This window comes from Dioscorea cayenensis, chromosome 8, assembly GCF_009730915.1.
Source record: "Dioscorea cayenensis subsp. rotundata cultivar TDr96_F1 chromosome 8, TDr96_F1_v2_PseudoChromosome.rev07_lg8_w22 25.fasta, whole genome shotgun sequence".
NCBI lineage: Eukaryota > Viridiplantae > Streptophyta > Magnoliopsida > Dioscoreales > Dioscoreaceae > Dioscorea > Dioscorea cayenensis.
In genome coordinates this window covers 1,798,120-1,812,467 of record NC_052478.1, presented here as the reverse complement: position 1 = coordinate 1,812,467, position 14,348 = coordinate 1,798,120, and the positions used below count along the sequence as shown (strand labels likewise).

The following is a 14,348-nucleotide window of genomic DNA, read 5'->3' as shown; positions in this document are numbered from 1 at the left end:
AAAAAAATTATCTATAAATGAGAAGAAACTTCAAAGAAGCTCAGAGAATCAAGTAATGCATTTTTTTAACAGTGCAAACCTCTCATTTCTGGCAAGGAACAAAAAGAGCATCAAACCATTGAATAATTACAGCAAATTATGAAGCTTAAACAGACACAATTAGACAACATTATGGTCCATTACATTACACTCACCAATTCTGGAATCTGTTTTCACAGATTATAATTAACAATAATACCGCAACAAAGTTTATTAAGAAAAGATAAGGAAGAAGCAAAGACTCATCTGAATACAGGTAGAGATTAACAGGTAACTAATGCTTGAACTATAGAACAATGTTTTACTGAAATTTGACTACTATACAAGAGATGTCATCCTTGCTTTTCCGGGCAAGAGCCTCCTCGGTCAAATGCTTGGCCGCAGCTTGTGCGTCCTTGATGTCTTTGATTGAATTAACTGCCTCTTGGTTGTCCATTACCTGAAAAGATCGATATGCTCGTCTATCAGAAGTGATTTAAAAATATATTAAAAGCTGCATAATATATTCTTTAGAGGCTTAAAATTTACTTAGCAATACAAAGTTGCATTCATTGCACTTGCAAAAGTAAGTGCATTGCTGATTCTTGTGCATTCTAAGTTTTTCTAGTACATTACTTTTGTGATCCTGACGAAACTGTCATTAAGCTGTTTACTTTTGTATGGTTGCCAATTAGTTAATGCATCCATTCAATGGTGTGATTCTTCAACTGGAAGTAATAAATGTGTTGTTTTATTCTTATCAGGGCATTGCAATGATGAATGATGCGAAAGGAAATGATAGTGAAAACTGGGCAAGATTGTCACCTTCCATAGTCCATCGCTTGCTAAGATTAGTACTTCTGTATCTGCATTGATATCCTCTTCAACAACATAAGGCTCGGAACTTAGATGCTTCTTCAAACTCTTATCCCCAAAAGCCCTTGCCACGGCAAGCTGCCCATCTACACGTGGCACATCTCCTGCGTCACACAAAAAGCTATTTGAATAGGAAGAGCATCTTCATGGACAGCATTACGTCAAGCGCATCAATTCGATCGAGATTGTGTAGTCTACTCTTACGTATTAGGGCAGCATGGTACTTGTGAAATGACTAGGTCAATGACACAATATCATTCACTCAAAATAGGAACTAAATTTAGCCAGGGTTGATAGAAATGTGAATGCTCTTACGAGTTCAATTCAGCCGTAAAAGATGACTTCAATATTCCATATTTTTAATGATGTGGTGCCAAGTAGTTTGGAGTGCAAACATGTATTTTATCTAGTTGTCTATAGCAGAATGGATTACAATGTCTTACCCGGCAAGTTTGATACAAAACCACCCTTGTCTTCAATTTCTTGCCGTTCTTTGTCAGGTTCATGATCAACAGATAGTTGTTTAGCAACACCATTCTTGGAAATAACAGCTCGAGAATCTCCAACATTGGCTACCACTAGCTTATCTCCATTTTTAAGTATGGCTGTAACAGCAGTAGAACCTCCTCTTCCAAGTTCCATTGATTTCTCCAGAATCTTGCTGTCAGTTAGTTCATATGCTTTCCTGATAGCACTTTCAGAGTCACTCCAGAAGTCAGGCTGCCAACACCATGAAACATACATTATTTCAAATATGAAAACACTCAAACTCTTCCAGCTGGCCAGAAAGGTTAAAAATTAGCTCTTATATTTATAATATTGGCATCTAGCAAGAGAAACATTGAACCTCCTAACACAGAATTACTCCTTGTCCACTTACCTCCTTCAGAATGTTGTCAAATAAATGTGCCTGTAGGTAATCAGGAACATCATGACCTAAATGACCATCAAATATAGCAAATAAACCTAGTTCTTGTTCGCCCACTTTCTTAAACTGTGAAACCACATAATCTTCCATTGGATGATTAGATTTCCCCTTCACCAGGTGATATCCATGCGTGATGTGCTTCCACATTTTGCTCTTTCCTTTTCCGGTTTCTGCTGAAGATGAACCAAATCCAGCTTTAACCTGAAATTAGTGCACCTTTCAAGTGGATTACATATCTCAATTGTTACAATAGTTGATCTAAATTCTAATCATGCCAGAGTGGACCCAGAAGTACTATTGTTAAAGATAAGATGCTCAAATTCTTGATCATAATAATAAAGTGAACAAGAAGAGAAAATTCTTGATCATAATAATAAAAGAGACATGGTATCACAAATACAACAATGAGATTGTGTTTACACTGTGATGGTCAAATTAAGAGGTAAAATTAAATTTGTCGAATTATGACATAGAGATCCTGATATCCTGATCAGCAGCCACAATATAGGACAATCTTCTCATGCATAATTTCAGAAACAAAGTAGTCAATGGACTGGTACAGAGCAAAAAAAGCATAACATTTAAGAGTTCATCACAGCTTCAAACCTTGGAGCAATGAAACAGTTACTTTTTTAACGAGCTTGGCAAGAAACAGGTATCAATGAAAATTTGAATCATGACTAATTCATCTTCAGCAAAATTATAGGTCACTTACAGCAGGTTTACAGAACCCAGGATTTCCCCCCTTTTGCAACAGATTCAAGCTCAAAAGGAGGATCTAGTAATATTCAAATCACAAGAATATCACACTCTGGAGAGGCCATGACAAGTAACAACAATAAATCTAAAGAATGATCATGAATCAACTTTGCCACAAATTCTCACAGCATCCACATAAAAAAAACTCTAATTTTGGTCCTAAAACAGAACTAATTAACAATAAAACATCCGATTGCTCTATGAAACCCAAATGCTAGACAGACCATAACAACACTAACACCACAAACAAAAGGCATAAACACAAATCAATCAAAACAAAAACACAACTTTCCACAATTTTTCACAGAATCATGAAGAGGATCAGAAATACAAGCAACAAAGAAGCGAGGCGAAAAACAAAATGCAATTTTTGAAACATGTGAAAGAATGGCATCACAAATTAATCAAAAAAATTGCAAAAGAACTCGATTATACCTTCATCTTATGCAAGATCTCCCTCCCAGTCATTGCGATCGATCTTTCTAGGGTTCCAAATCTCGAATACCAGCAAACAAGGATGAAAGTTTTCTCGAGAGAAAAAGAGAGAAAAATGGCGGAAAATAGCTCAAAAGTCTCCCGGGTAACATCGGTCGCCGGAGGATATAATGCGCTACATTTTGCAATTAACACCCTCAAGAAATCTATAATTATATTTGACTTTTTAGAATTGTATATTGTTTTTTTAAGATAAACACAACCACAAATGTTCATGTGCTTTGATAAAGTCAATCACTTTATTATTATTAATTATTGCTTAAAAGAATCTAACATTTTAAAACCTAAAAAAAATAATAATTTTATTGTTCTTAGAGGGGGTATGAGCAAAAGAGGATAGTAAAATAAATAAAAATTTTATTTTAAAGTTTTTTTTTTTAAAGAGGATGATAAGACGTGGCGGTGGCCGCGTTCGCTGAAATCCGAACACGGAGGGACGCGCTTCTTTTGGGGGACATCGTCCGCACGTGATACTTTTCTTTTCACTTTTAATTAATTTTTTTATTAATTATAAATTTACAAACAAATTATTCTATATTTATTTCTTTTACAAAGGCAACCGGTATCACCCCCACAAAAGCCGTCAAGGAACAGACTGATATGATGGTAGGCCAACTACAATGACTTAAGTCGGACAAATGTCATATGAGAGATATTAAAGTCTTACTATATGCACGCTCAGAACATATTTCATGAACCAAATTGAGTAAATAAATACCATTCCCATGCAACCATCGAGAGTAGATAAACAGCATTCTCCTACATGGGAACCTTGAACATTTAGGGGGCGTTCATTTCACTGTAAGTGAGGAGAAGTCAGGAAGTGAAGGAAGTGTCATTTCACTGAAAACGTGGGAAAGTGATATCACTCTGCGACTTCGCTCATTTGTCGTAAAAAGTGAGTAATATAACATGACGATTTAGGGTGTTGGATGAAGTTTTTACGAGTTCAAAAAGACTTTTAGAGTGAAAAGAAGTTAGTTTTTATAAATCGACTCACTTTCCCCACTTCAGATGAAAAAAATACCCTGCGTGAGCTCAAAAATCCACTTGTCGGAAGTGGAAGTGATCACTTCCCCACTTCAAAGATAAACTGAACAGTGGGTGAAAGTCGCACCATTTCCCTCACTTCCCTCCACTTTCCCTGAAATGAATGCCCCCTTAATGAACATTGTTGCTACATTTTATGTAGTATTACACAATGTTGTAATAGTTGACCCTGGGTTTGCATGTTCATCATTTTCATAACATTTCACTACACCCAAAGTAATAGTTGTTATTCAATATTTATTAATAATATTTTTTTTATTTTTGTTGAGTTTTGAAAAAATATATTTTTTTAAATAGCTATTAGACCAAAAGACTTATAGCCTAATGGTATTTGGGGCAATAAAAAAGTGAAACATTCAAAAATCTTGAATTTAATACTCATTGGAAAGTATTAGTGATGATAACGGATAGTTGGTTATAGGTGAGATTTTGTAATCCAAATCCCTCATCCATAATAGCGTGTGGGTTGTGCGATTAATTCCCAATTCACACATCATGATAAATATAGTACTTATGCCTTTTATATAATAATAATAATAATAATAATAATAATCTCGTTAGAGATCACCTGAAAGTTTTTAATACTCCGAGACTCGCTATCTCGCAGTTTACTATACTTTTCAGCCTTTTAATTATAATTTTGACAAATATTTCTCCATTGTGTCAAACTTTATATAAAAAAATATATACAAAACCAAAACTACCCTCACGGTGGGTCCCTGACATCAACGAGTAAGGGTGAACTCGCCCCTGCCGTATTATTACTCATTATAGAAAGCTTCCTCAAAGGGTATGATGGTAATTTGATTAAAAAAATTGATGTGAAATAGACTGAAAAAATAAAGCTGAAAAAAATATATGTTAAGAATATTGGAAATTAAAGTAATGTATTATTGAAATAGTAAATTAACATGGGCATGTTGCTTTTCTCTTATTTGCATTCATTTTTTTCAAATTTATTGATGTAATTTGTCTCCTTGATCAATTATATAAAAATATTTAAAATGATATTTAAATAGTAGTGCATCGAATCTGAATTTTTATTTTTAAAATAAATATAACATAGTCAATTTTGTTTTTGTATATATATATATATATATATATATATATATTTATAATAGATAATAGTTGTTACCTTATTTAAGAGTTTGTCAAGGATAAACAGATATAAGGTGCACTAATTGCAATAGTTTATCGATCTTTTGAAAATTTATTAACTTAGTTAAGTATTATACAAAATAATATTACCGAGTTAATAAATCCTTTATTATGAAACAATAGATGATATGACTTTTTCCATAAGAAATCCATTGGAACACATTTAAATAATACTACGAACAACAGTTTAGTTGACAATAATATATATAAATAGTAGTGTGAATAATATTATTGGTACACATTCGCATTTGACCCTGTCTAATGACTTTACATGATTTTTTTTATTAATTTAAAATTTATAAGTAAAAATATTCATGGACCATCGTATTTGAAGGGAGAAAAATCAACAATTTTTATGGTGGGATTGAGACATGCATTGATGGCCACCACATACTTAGCTTTATGTCCCAATTTTGACTTAATTGAAATAAAACAAGATAAGTCTTCAAAATAATAGCTTCAACCACTTTTAATTAGATTTCGTGGCACTGATTGGCTTTATTTTTTTAGTGCAAGATTCGCTTATCAATTGAAAGAGAATAATGTTAAGATGTGATTGACTTTACTAATTTTATTGATTAACTTGTTAATACGTATGTATATATATATTTAAAATAAGAAAGATATATATTATATCCATACATAGTAACTTACGTTGATAGTTAGGTTAGACTCACTAATAAGTCAAACCCCACCTCGGCACCTCAATAATTTATTTTTTATAAAAAGATATTTCCACCTAATTTTTTTTTCCAAAAAGATCCACCAAATTCTTTTATTTACACAATAAATTAATGAAAATTCAATTTTATAAAAATAAACCAGATGGATAATATCATAAAAAAATATATAGTATCTAAAATATAAAATCATATATAATTTAAAGAATAAAACAAATACTTTTATATATAAGAAAATCACCCAAAATGAAGAGGTTACTAGTGGTTTTCATTCATGAATATTTGTAAAACAATGTTTTGGAGGGGTGTTTATGCAAAAAGGGGTAGATATTGATAGATTATCACGGAAAACGCACGTGCTTCACAAAACCCTACTTCCCGATCCTCTCTCTTCTTGGTTTTCCTCTTATCGCTCCTTCTCTCGTTCCACTCGCGCTCTCGCCGCCGACGACGGCGAGCGCGTGAGATCGGATCGGAAGCTCTGAAAGTAAGTACTCTGACTGTTCGTTTCAATCTTGTGTCTGTTCTTTTAGCCCTAGATTTTGGTGGAGTGGTGTCCTTTGATTTGACTTGGATTGCTTTTTTAGGGTTTTTTTGATTGATTGGAGTTTTATCCCGGTTTTTTTGTTTTGATAACCCTGTTTTTCTTTTTCCTGTCTGCAAAGATGATTTTTTGAAGAGTTCGGAGATATATACTTGGTTTTCAGTTTTTTTGAAACCCTAAGGAGTTCTTGAAGATTGGTAGCGTGCAGTTTTCTTTGTCAGTAAATTAACGAATTTGTGGTTTTTTTTTTCTTGGGTTTTTTTTATTTTTCTACTGCAAAGATGATTAAAAGAGAAAAAAAAAGGAGAAAGGATCTGCTGTTAAAGTGGAAAGTTAGGTTGGCTATTAGACGGATGCTGGCTATTGGACGGATGCTTGAATTTTAATCTAGATTGCTGTTGAATGAGCTTAAATTTCAGCTGGATTATTGTTTAAAAGGGTTTTGTGCACAGAGAGAGAGAGAGAGAGAGAGAGAGAGAGAGAGCAAAATTGAGTGAAAAATCTGATGGGAAGAACAAGAAAGGGGTTCATTCATATAGCATAACATAAAAACCATAGGTTCTTTATGCACTTGAATTTTAATTACTATGACAACATTGAAATAATTTTATGCTATAACCAGTGTTCAGCTAAAATTGATTACCTCAAAATGATCTCCCCTCATGGACAATGTTTTAATGAATTACAGTGAATTATGTTATTTATGTATTTACCTAAATCCCCTCCCATGATTTTCATTCCCAATGGGTAAAAAGTCCACATGAACTAGCAGAATCCAATCTCCGGAGCTACATTTTCTTACCTCATGAAGTGAAATAGATGTAGCTCACTTACCTTATTGGAATTATTGTAAATTATTTGGATGAGAAAGGAATTGATTATTTAATGTCCTACTCTTAACACTTAATGAACGGATTATTGCAGAACACTTTATCTAATCATTGCTACAGCTAATACTTCTTTCCTTTAGATTCTCAAATGCTGCTTAAGAAAATCCCATCAATGAATGATGTATTTGATATCTGTGCTAGTAGCCATGTGTAAATTTGCAAGAAAACTGGGATTTCCCATGAGAATGTTGGACTAAACTAGTTGTTGGTATATTTAGTATTTTGTCTGAAAACTATAGACCTTGTACACCATGTGTGTGTGTTTTTTTGGTTAAGATGAGCGGCTAGATTGCTAAAGAAGGCAGGGATGTGCACAATTCTTTGTGGAACGAGTGGGGGCAAGATCTGCGCTCACATGGGCGCTAGGACCACCTGTGCATAATCATTACTCACACACCGAAAAAATGTACCGTCATCCTTGAATCGAATTCTCACCGCTTGTGAAGAGTTCTTGACTTGGGTACCAATTCACCTCTTGGTCTGCTATTGTTTGGTTGACCACCAATCATATCATGTGGGCTTGTAAATGAACCGAACTTGAATGCTTAGTTTGGTGTGAGTTTGGTTCAAACTTTCCAACTTGTTTTGAACAAAAATAGTTGTAGGCATGAGTCATTATTCACCATTTTCCAACTTGTTTTGGTCTGTAATCTGGCAAGAGATCTTTTTGTTGTGGTCTATGGTCTCAGAAAATGATCTCTTGTGGCATAATTATTGCTTTCAATTATTTTCACTTCTGTGTTGTGGCTCACGCTGAAAATAACATTGATCAGTTGAAAGACTGAATTTACTCTTGTGACATCTGCAGTTGAAAAAGTTGGCAGCACTGTGGATTGACTCGAGAACATCCAGTAGTAATGGAATCTCGAGTAACTGATTTGGGATATGGTGGATATGGACGTTGTCACTCTTCCAATTCTTACAAGAGGTTATCAGCTGTAAGCGGGAACTGTAAGGTGTTGATGAGTAGGAAAAGAAAAACTCCTGACACAATTATGCCATGGATGGGTGCTGATAACTGTTCTGAGGCTATTATGGTCAGTGAGAAATCAAAGCTGACATCTGTAATGGCAAATGCTCCTAAGGATAACACCTCATGGATGTCAAAAGGCCAGGATGAGAAGGATCAGAAAATGGACATTAGGACTGTGAGGCAGTGTGCCATAATATTGAAAAAACTAATGAGTCATCAAGTTGGCTGGGTTTTCAACCAACCTGTTGATCCGGTCAAACTGAATATACCTGATTATTTTTCTATCATTTCCAAACCCATGGACTTGGGCACTATAAAACGCAAGCTTGAAGGCAAATTGTACTCAAGCACCCATCAGTTTGCGGCAGATGTGAGGCTCACTTTCTCTAATGCAATGCAATACAATCCTCCAGGCAATGAGGTCCATATCATGGCAAAGGAATTAAATAATATCTTTAATCTAAGATGGAAATTACTGGAAGATAAATGGATAAAGGAAACAGTAACAGTCTTGCACAAGCCAGTGACAAAGGATGGGCAGAATCAAGAGTTCAAGACAAAACAAGCGGTCCGAATTACATCTGCTTTGGTAAGTATCCTGCCTGGTACTGTGGCGCTACTTCTTTGCTTTATGTTTCTCTTTGAATCTAAATTGTATATCTCTACAGTCTGCTACTGCCATGAGAAAATGTGCTAAGGTCTCTGTTGTGGATACTCGCAAAGTTATGGATGATGAAACCCTAAAAACAGCGTCAGCTGGCATCAATGATACATGTGTCAGTATGGAATTCAGTTCCCGATGTCAGTATGATGTTTCACAGGCTTCAGTTATTGGTCAGTAGTCTTCAAATGAAAAAAAAAAGTTCACTACATTGTCTTTCATGAGTGAATTTTTTGTAAGAATACTATCTGTACCCTTGCTGTGCATTTCAATCCAGATGTAGACTCAGATAGGTCTCTGGCTGACGAGAGTCATGGTCATGATTGTATTTTATCTGATCTGGTAAGATACTGAGATGCTTTTTGTTCATTTTTTACTAATTCATCATTGTTCTCATTTTGGGAACGCCATTTGTTATGCTAAAGTTACTAAGATTAAACTGGATTAACTTTTATGGGTGTGCTTGTTTCCTATTACAGGATTTTAAAAACAGCTTAGCAGGTATGTGTAGCTCCAATTGGGCATTGGATTTTGAATAGTTCTTTCATGTGATTTCTTCCGATTTTCTTTCATGCTAGCGGTTGCTTATTATGTTTGTCGTGGGTTCTGCAGAGGCTGCAGTTATTGAAGACAATGCTCAAACCATGTGGCATCTTGCTTCCTCACCAGTAGCTGCAAGAAAAGGTTTCCCTGCTCTTCTGATTTTTTTTCCTCCTGTTTTTCATGTCCTTTCTCCCCCAAACTGATAGATTTAAAGTTTATTTTTATATGGTTCATCAGTGATGTTTGGTTTCTTTTTAGATGCAGAAGATTCCCTCCCTCTGGAGCAACTATCACCAACCAAAGCTCTCCGTGCTGCAATGCTGAAGAGCCGTTTTGCTGATACCATAATTAAAGCACAGCAGAAAACACTCTTGAATCATGTATCCTATCTCATCTGTAGCTTGGCCTTGTGTGGATCATGTTGAAACTGAAGCAACTGTGGCTGGGTACTTTGTTTATAGCTGTCTGCTTTTGCTAACATTTGATTTCTTCCATGCTTAGGGAAACAAAGTAGATCGGGTGAAGATGCAGAGGGAAAAAGAGAAACTGGAAAAGCAACAGCAGGAAGGTAAATGGAACTGTCATAAATCCATTCTATCAAATACAAAAAATCCTATGTGCTGAACTGTTTTTAGGCAATTTATGCAAAGAAGGCAATCAAATATTTGGCATGGAGCTACCACAAAACATAATGAGCTTTTTAAATTTATCAATGATATATATTGTCGAAAGTATGTTCACCTAGCGGTTATCTGGTTTCACATTGGTTCATTCGAAAGATTTAGCCATTAGAACACTAACTCCTTAGGCCCCATATAGTTGCAAGCATACTTCTGATTTGAAGAATGATGATGATTAGTATGCTAGCACCAATAGATAGCCAGTGGATGATGATGATTTTTTAATAAGTTACTACAATTATACAGGTCAAGATTCTCTTGTATATTGGCAGCATTGTTAAGAGAATAGAAAATGTCATTTGGCATCTCTTCCTGCTCCATGGTGTAATTGTTTAGGAGCATTAAACTTTAGTGGACTATATATATGGAATTGCATTCATTTGATGACTTCGTAAAGTGGCAAAATGAAACTTAAGTAATTTTACCTTTTAGAACCGCCTCTGTAATTCCTTTCTGATCTGTACTTTTAACTGAGCAGAGAAGGCTCGAATTGAAGCCCATGTTAAAGCTGCTGAAGCTTCTGCAAGAAAGAAGGCGGAATACGAGTTGAAGATGCAGAGGGAAAAAGAGAGGGAGGCAGCTCGCTTGGCTCTGCGAAAGGTGGTGTACTAAATGTTTTTCACCAAAAATGGCTTCCTGTTGACATGCATGCAATGTAGGTTCTAACAGTGCTTTCCCTTGACAGATGGAAAAAACTGTGGACATCAATGATAACTTCCAGACATTTAAAGACCTTGAATCTCTAGCTTATTCTCTATCTGGCCACCAGCTTGATGAAATGGATAGAATTCGGAACCCATTAGAGAAGTTGGGTTTGTTCATTAAGCGTGAAGAACTGGATGAGCCTGATGATCATGTTGGTGTTGCAGCTGATAACAGTCATAACAATGGTGATGTAGAAGAAGGGGAGATTGGTTGCTTATAATCAAACACTGATACTATTTAACTTTTCTTTTTTTTCTTTTTATTTTTTGATCACCCCCCAGTGTTTATAAGTTAGGTTATAGTTTGATAAAGATATCTGAATTTCAATGTAATTCTTTGATCACCATTGTAAACTTTCTAAGTGATCCTCCGGCTTTTCCCAAAATGGTATTCATATTATGTACTTTTTGGGTCTTTATGTTATGTATTATAGTACAATTGCAGGTGTTGGCAAATGAAAAAGAGAACTGCTGTCAAGGCTTTACAATTGTGTGTGAAGTTCTTTTTTCAAGATTTTTCTATTTAGTTTTTGTCAAAATACATGGTTAAGGCAGTAAGACATTAAGTACGAGATTATCAAATTAATTATAGAATCTTAATAAAATATATAAAAACAAGATAGCAAGAGATGTTTTCCTTGCTAACAGTCAATCGAAGTTGTTTTTCTTGTGAGCCTCTCTCTTTTCTCTTATTTAATAATTTCTTTATATATCCATTTTCACTGAGAAAAAAAAAAACCGAATTATTTATTTTATTTTATTTTTGGGTGGTGTAATTCACCATCTTTGAGTCAGTTACAAAGGTGTTTCCTTGTGTTTATTACCTTCCTTAAAAAGAACATGATCCAATTGAGTTGAATCTTATATTTTATATAATTCTAGATATACTTATTTTTAAATTTGAATAACCATAAATATTGATACATTAAATTTCAAGCATTCCATTCATCAAATTAAAAATTTTCAAACACTTTCTCTATATACATAATATGTATATATATTGAATTAGTGAATAAAACCACATATTTCTCCATATACATTCTCAATGAAATTATATAAATCATTATGTGCATATATCCTCATAAATTTAATGTCACAAAAGCTTTCCATTTATGCTTATAAATCATATTTTCTCACCTTCAATGAACCCTTAATCCATAAAAAGTAAACTCATTAAAAACCATTTCACTGCTTTCCATTCTTGCATTCCAATACAAAATATTTAATCCCTCCCATTTCCTCTTCTCCACCATCACAACTCAAAAACCAAAGTTTCCTCTTAATTTTCATATATATATATATATATATATATATTTCCTCTAGAAATTGAATTCATGGAGAGATCTTGGCAAGAAGATAGAATCACAAAGTTACCAGACATGCTGAGAATGCACATCCTGAGTTTCCTCCCAAGAAAGTATGCCATAAGAACAGGAACTCTGTCATCTCAATGGAAAGATTTATGGAAGTTCAGGTTCCCTCATTGCACCACTTTGAACTTCAATGGATCTTTTTCAGAAAACAAATCATCAGCAGAACTAGTCACAAGCATCAGCAACTGCATGGAAAAAAACAAGGCAAGAAAAAGTTAGAGATCTTCAACCTCTACTTTTATGCAGGAAAACTCTACCCTGATAAAGTGACTGCATGGATTAAACAAGCAGTTCTGAATGGAATAGAAGTGTCTGATCTTGATTTCTCTCAAGGAAAGATTGGTCGATTCCCCGGCAGACTAAGCGGTCGCCGGAGAAAGTATGAGCTTAAAGCGAGCATATTTAAAAGGAATTCATTGTCTTGCTTATGCTTGAGATACTGCAGACTCAGTAGATGCTTCACTTTCAAACACTTTCATTCACTTGAAGTGCTTCACTTGCATGCAGTTAATATCAATGATTCAATGCTGAAGAAACTTGTTATGAGTTGCAAGAGTTTGAAGAGGTTGGATTTGAGGGAATGTGCTGCATTGCAGTATGTGAGGATTTCTGCTCCTGATTTGGTGCTGAAGAGTTTGGTTATGGTTTGCTGCTGGCACATTCAGTTGATTGAACTTTCAGCTCAGTTTTTGGAGTCTTTTCATTTCATTGGTGGTTCTCCAAGTTTGTACTTGTTGAACAGTCCCTCTGGTTTGGTTGATGTTGTTATGATTTCAGGTGGTGATGAGAGTTTCAATCAGCCTAGAGATTGCTTGAATGTTATTCTGGGGATTAATGCAGTTGAAGTTTTGACTCTCTGCAGCAAGGGTCTTCAGGTTCCTTTTTCCTTATCTCAATTTCCTTTCATATATATATATATATATATATATAGAAGTTTTAAATTAAGTAATTGTTATTTGGGGATTTGTAGTTCTTTTTTGGGCTTGGGTTCAGTTCATGTAGACTTCCAAGATTGAGGGAGCTGCAAGTGATTTTGGGTGAAAGTGGAGATGAACCCATGGAAATCTTCAAGTTTTTGGGCAAATGCATTCTTCCTAACTTGGAGAGATTGTTCATTCAGGTACTTATATACACATACACATATATATGTTACAAACACTAAGACAATTTGATGAACTTGTTTTTCAGCTATCAAAATCATATGAAGAACTACACTGGTACTACACTCTGCCTGCAGTGATCCAACTTGCAGCCATAGAACAACACAACTTTGGAAAATTAAAGATAGTGAAGCTGAGTGGATTCAAGAAACACTCCAAAGAGATGACTTTTCTTAGTTATCTTTTCCAATATGCTGTGGCTCTTGAACAGCTTGTTTTAGTTATCCCTCATGATCATCATTTAGACCTTTGCAATAATTCTGCTCTTTTTCTCTTGTTAGAGAAATTTCTGCCATGCCAAAAGCTTCATCAGAAGTTCAGGTTCACTGGACTTGTTCTTCACATTATGATGAAACTCACTGCCCAACTCATAATTCTCTTCCAGTTTTTACTGCACCTCAGAATGCATGAGATCCTCTTTTTAATTTATTCCTTTGGTTGGGATTAAGAATGTAATTATTTTTCTGAAAATGTGATAATTTATAATGTGGGATGTTGCTTTTTCCTGATTAAGTGTTGTTTCATGCATTAGTTCTTATTTGTTAATTTGAGATTAATGCAGCATTCATGCTTGGGCTTAAGATTCGATTTGAATGAGTAACTAATGAATTATTTTTTTCTGATTAATCCAAAGAAGAAAGCCAGAGAACCACAGCATAGTGATTTCTCAGTTTGACAGTGGGTGGATTGGACTACTGTTTACTCACTATTTACTGGGACTAGGCATTGCACATTGAGCTTTCGCATATGATATTTATAAAAAAAAAAAATTGTATTTTTCATCCCTCTAAAATTATGTAACGGTGTTGATTTGTCACCATAAAATTATAATACTTGATATATCAACTTGGGTAGC

At 34.6% G+C, this 14,348-nt stretch overlaps 2 protein-coding genes across 3 annotated transcripts; one reads left to right on the top strand and one right to left on the bottom strand.

The window, feature by feature from the left end:
• Window positions 1–96: 96 nt before the first annotated feature.
• Window positions 97–3,178, bottom strand: LOC120266678 (probable protein phosphatase 2C 62). The gene is made up of 5 exons (XM_039274316.1): window positions 3,017–3,178; window positions 1,775–2,023; window positions 1,338–1,614; window positions 844–998; window positions 97–478 (listed from the first exon to the last, which is right to left on the bottom strand). Exons 1-5 carry the CDS (start codon window positions 3,047–3,049, stop codon window positions 341–343), a joined length of 852 nt encoding a protein of 283 aa, XP_039130250.1. The 5' UTR covers window positions 3,050–3,178; the 3' UTR covers window positions 97–340.
• A 3,156-nt stretch (window positions 3,179–6,334) lies between these two features.
• Window positions 6,335–11,447, top strand: LOC120266677 (transcription factor GTE9-like). 2 transcript variants are annotated; one of them, XM_039274315.1, is made up of 10 exons: window positions 6,335–6,451; window positions 8,207–8,960; window positions 9,040–9,205; window positions 9,310–9,374; window positions 9,512–9,533; window positions 9,645–9,716; window positions 9,840–9,955; window positions 10,077–10,143; window positions 10,734–10,855; window positions 10,941–11,447. In XM_039274315.1, the coding sequence occupies exons 2-10, from the start codon at window positions 8,256–8,258 to the stop codon at window positions 11,178–11,180; spliced, it is 1,575 nt and encodes a 524-aa protein (XP_039130249.1). In that variant the 5' UTR covers window positions 6,335–6,451; window positions 8,207–8,255; the 3' UTR covers window positions 11,181–11,447. The 2 variants fall into 2 exon arrangements, with proteins under 2 accessions (XP_039130249.1, XP_039130248.1); XM_039274314.1 differs by having other exon boundaries at window positions 9,834–9,955.
• The last annotated feature ends 2,901 nt before the right edge of the window (window positions 11,448–14,348 follow it).

Bases quoted from the DNA above. Each gene is read 5' to 3' on its own strand.
- LOC120266678 (XM_039274316.1), bottom strand. From the start codon at position 3,049: ATGACTGGGAGGGAGATCTTGCATAAGATGAAG. The intron at 2,024-3,016 runs GTATAATCGAGT...CACTAATTTCAG, and splicing joins AGATCTTGCATAAGATGAAG to GTTAAAGCTGGATTTGGTTC. The intron at 479-843 runs GTGACAATCTTG...CGATCTTTTCAG, and splicing joins CAAGCGATGGACTATGGAAG to GTAATGGACAACCAAGAGGC.
- LOC120266677 (XM_039274314.1), top strand. From the start codon at position 8,256: ATGGAATCTCGAGTAACTGATTTGGGATATGGTGGATATGGACGTTGT. The intron at 9,375-9,511 runs GTAAGATACTGA...TTCCTATTACAG, and splicing joins ATTGTATTTTATCTGATCTG to GATTTTAAAAACAGCTTAGC. The intron at 10,856-10,940 runs GTGGTGTACTAA...TTCCCTTGACAG, and splicing joins CTCGCTTGGCTCTGCGAAAG to ATGGAAAAAACTGTGGACAT.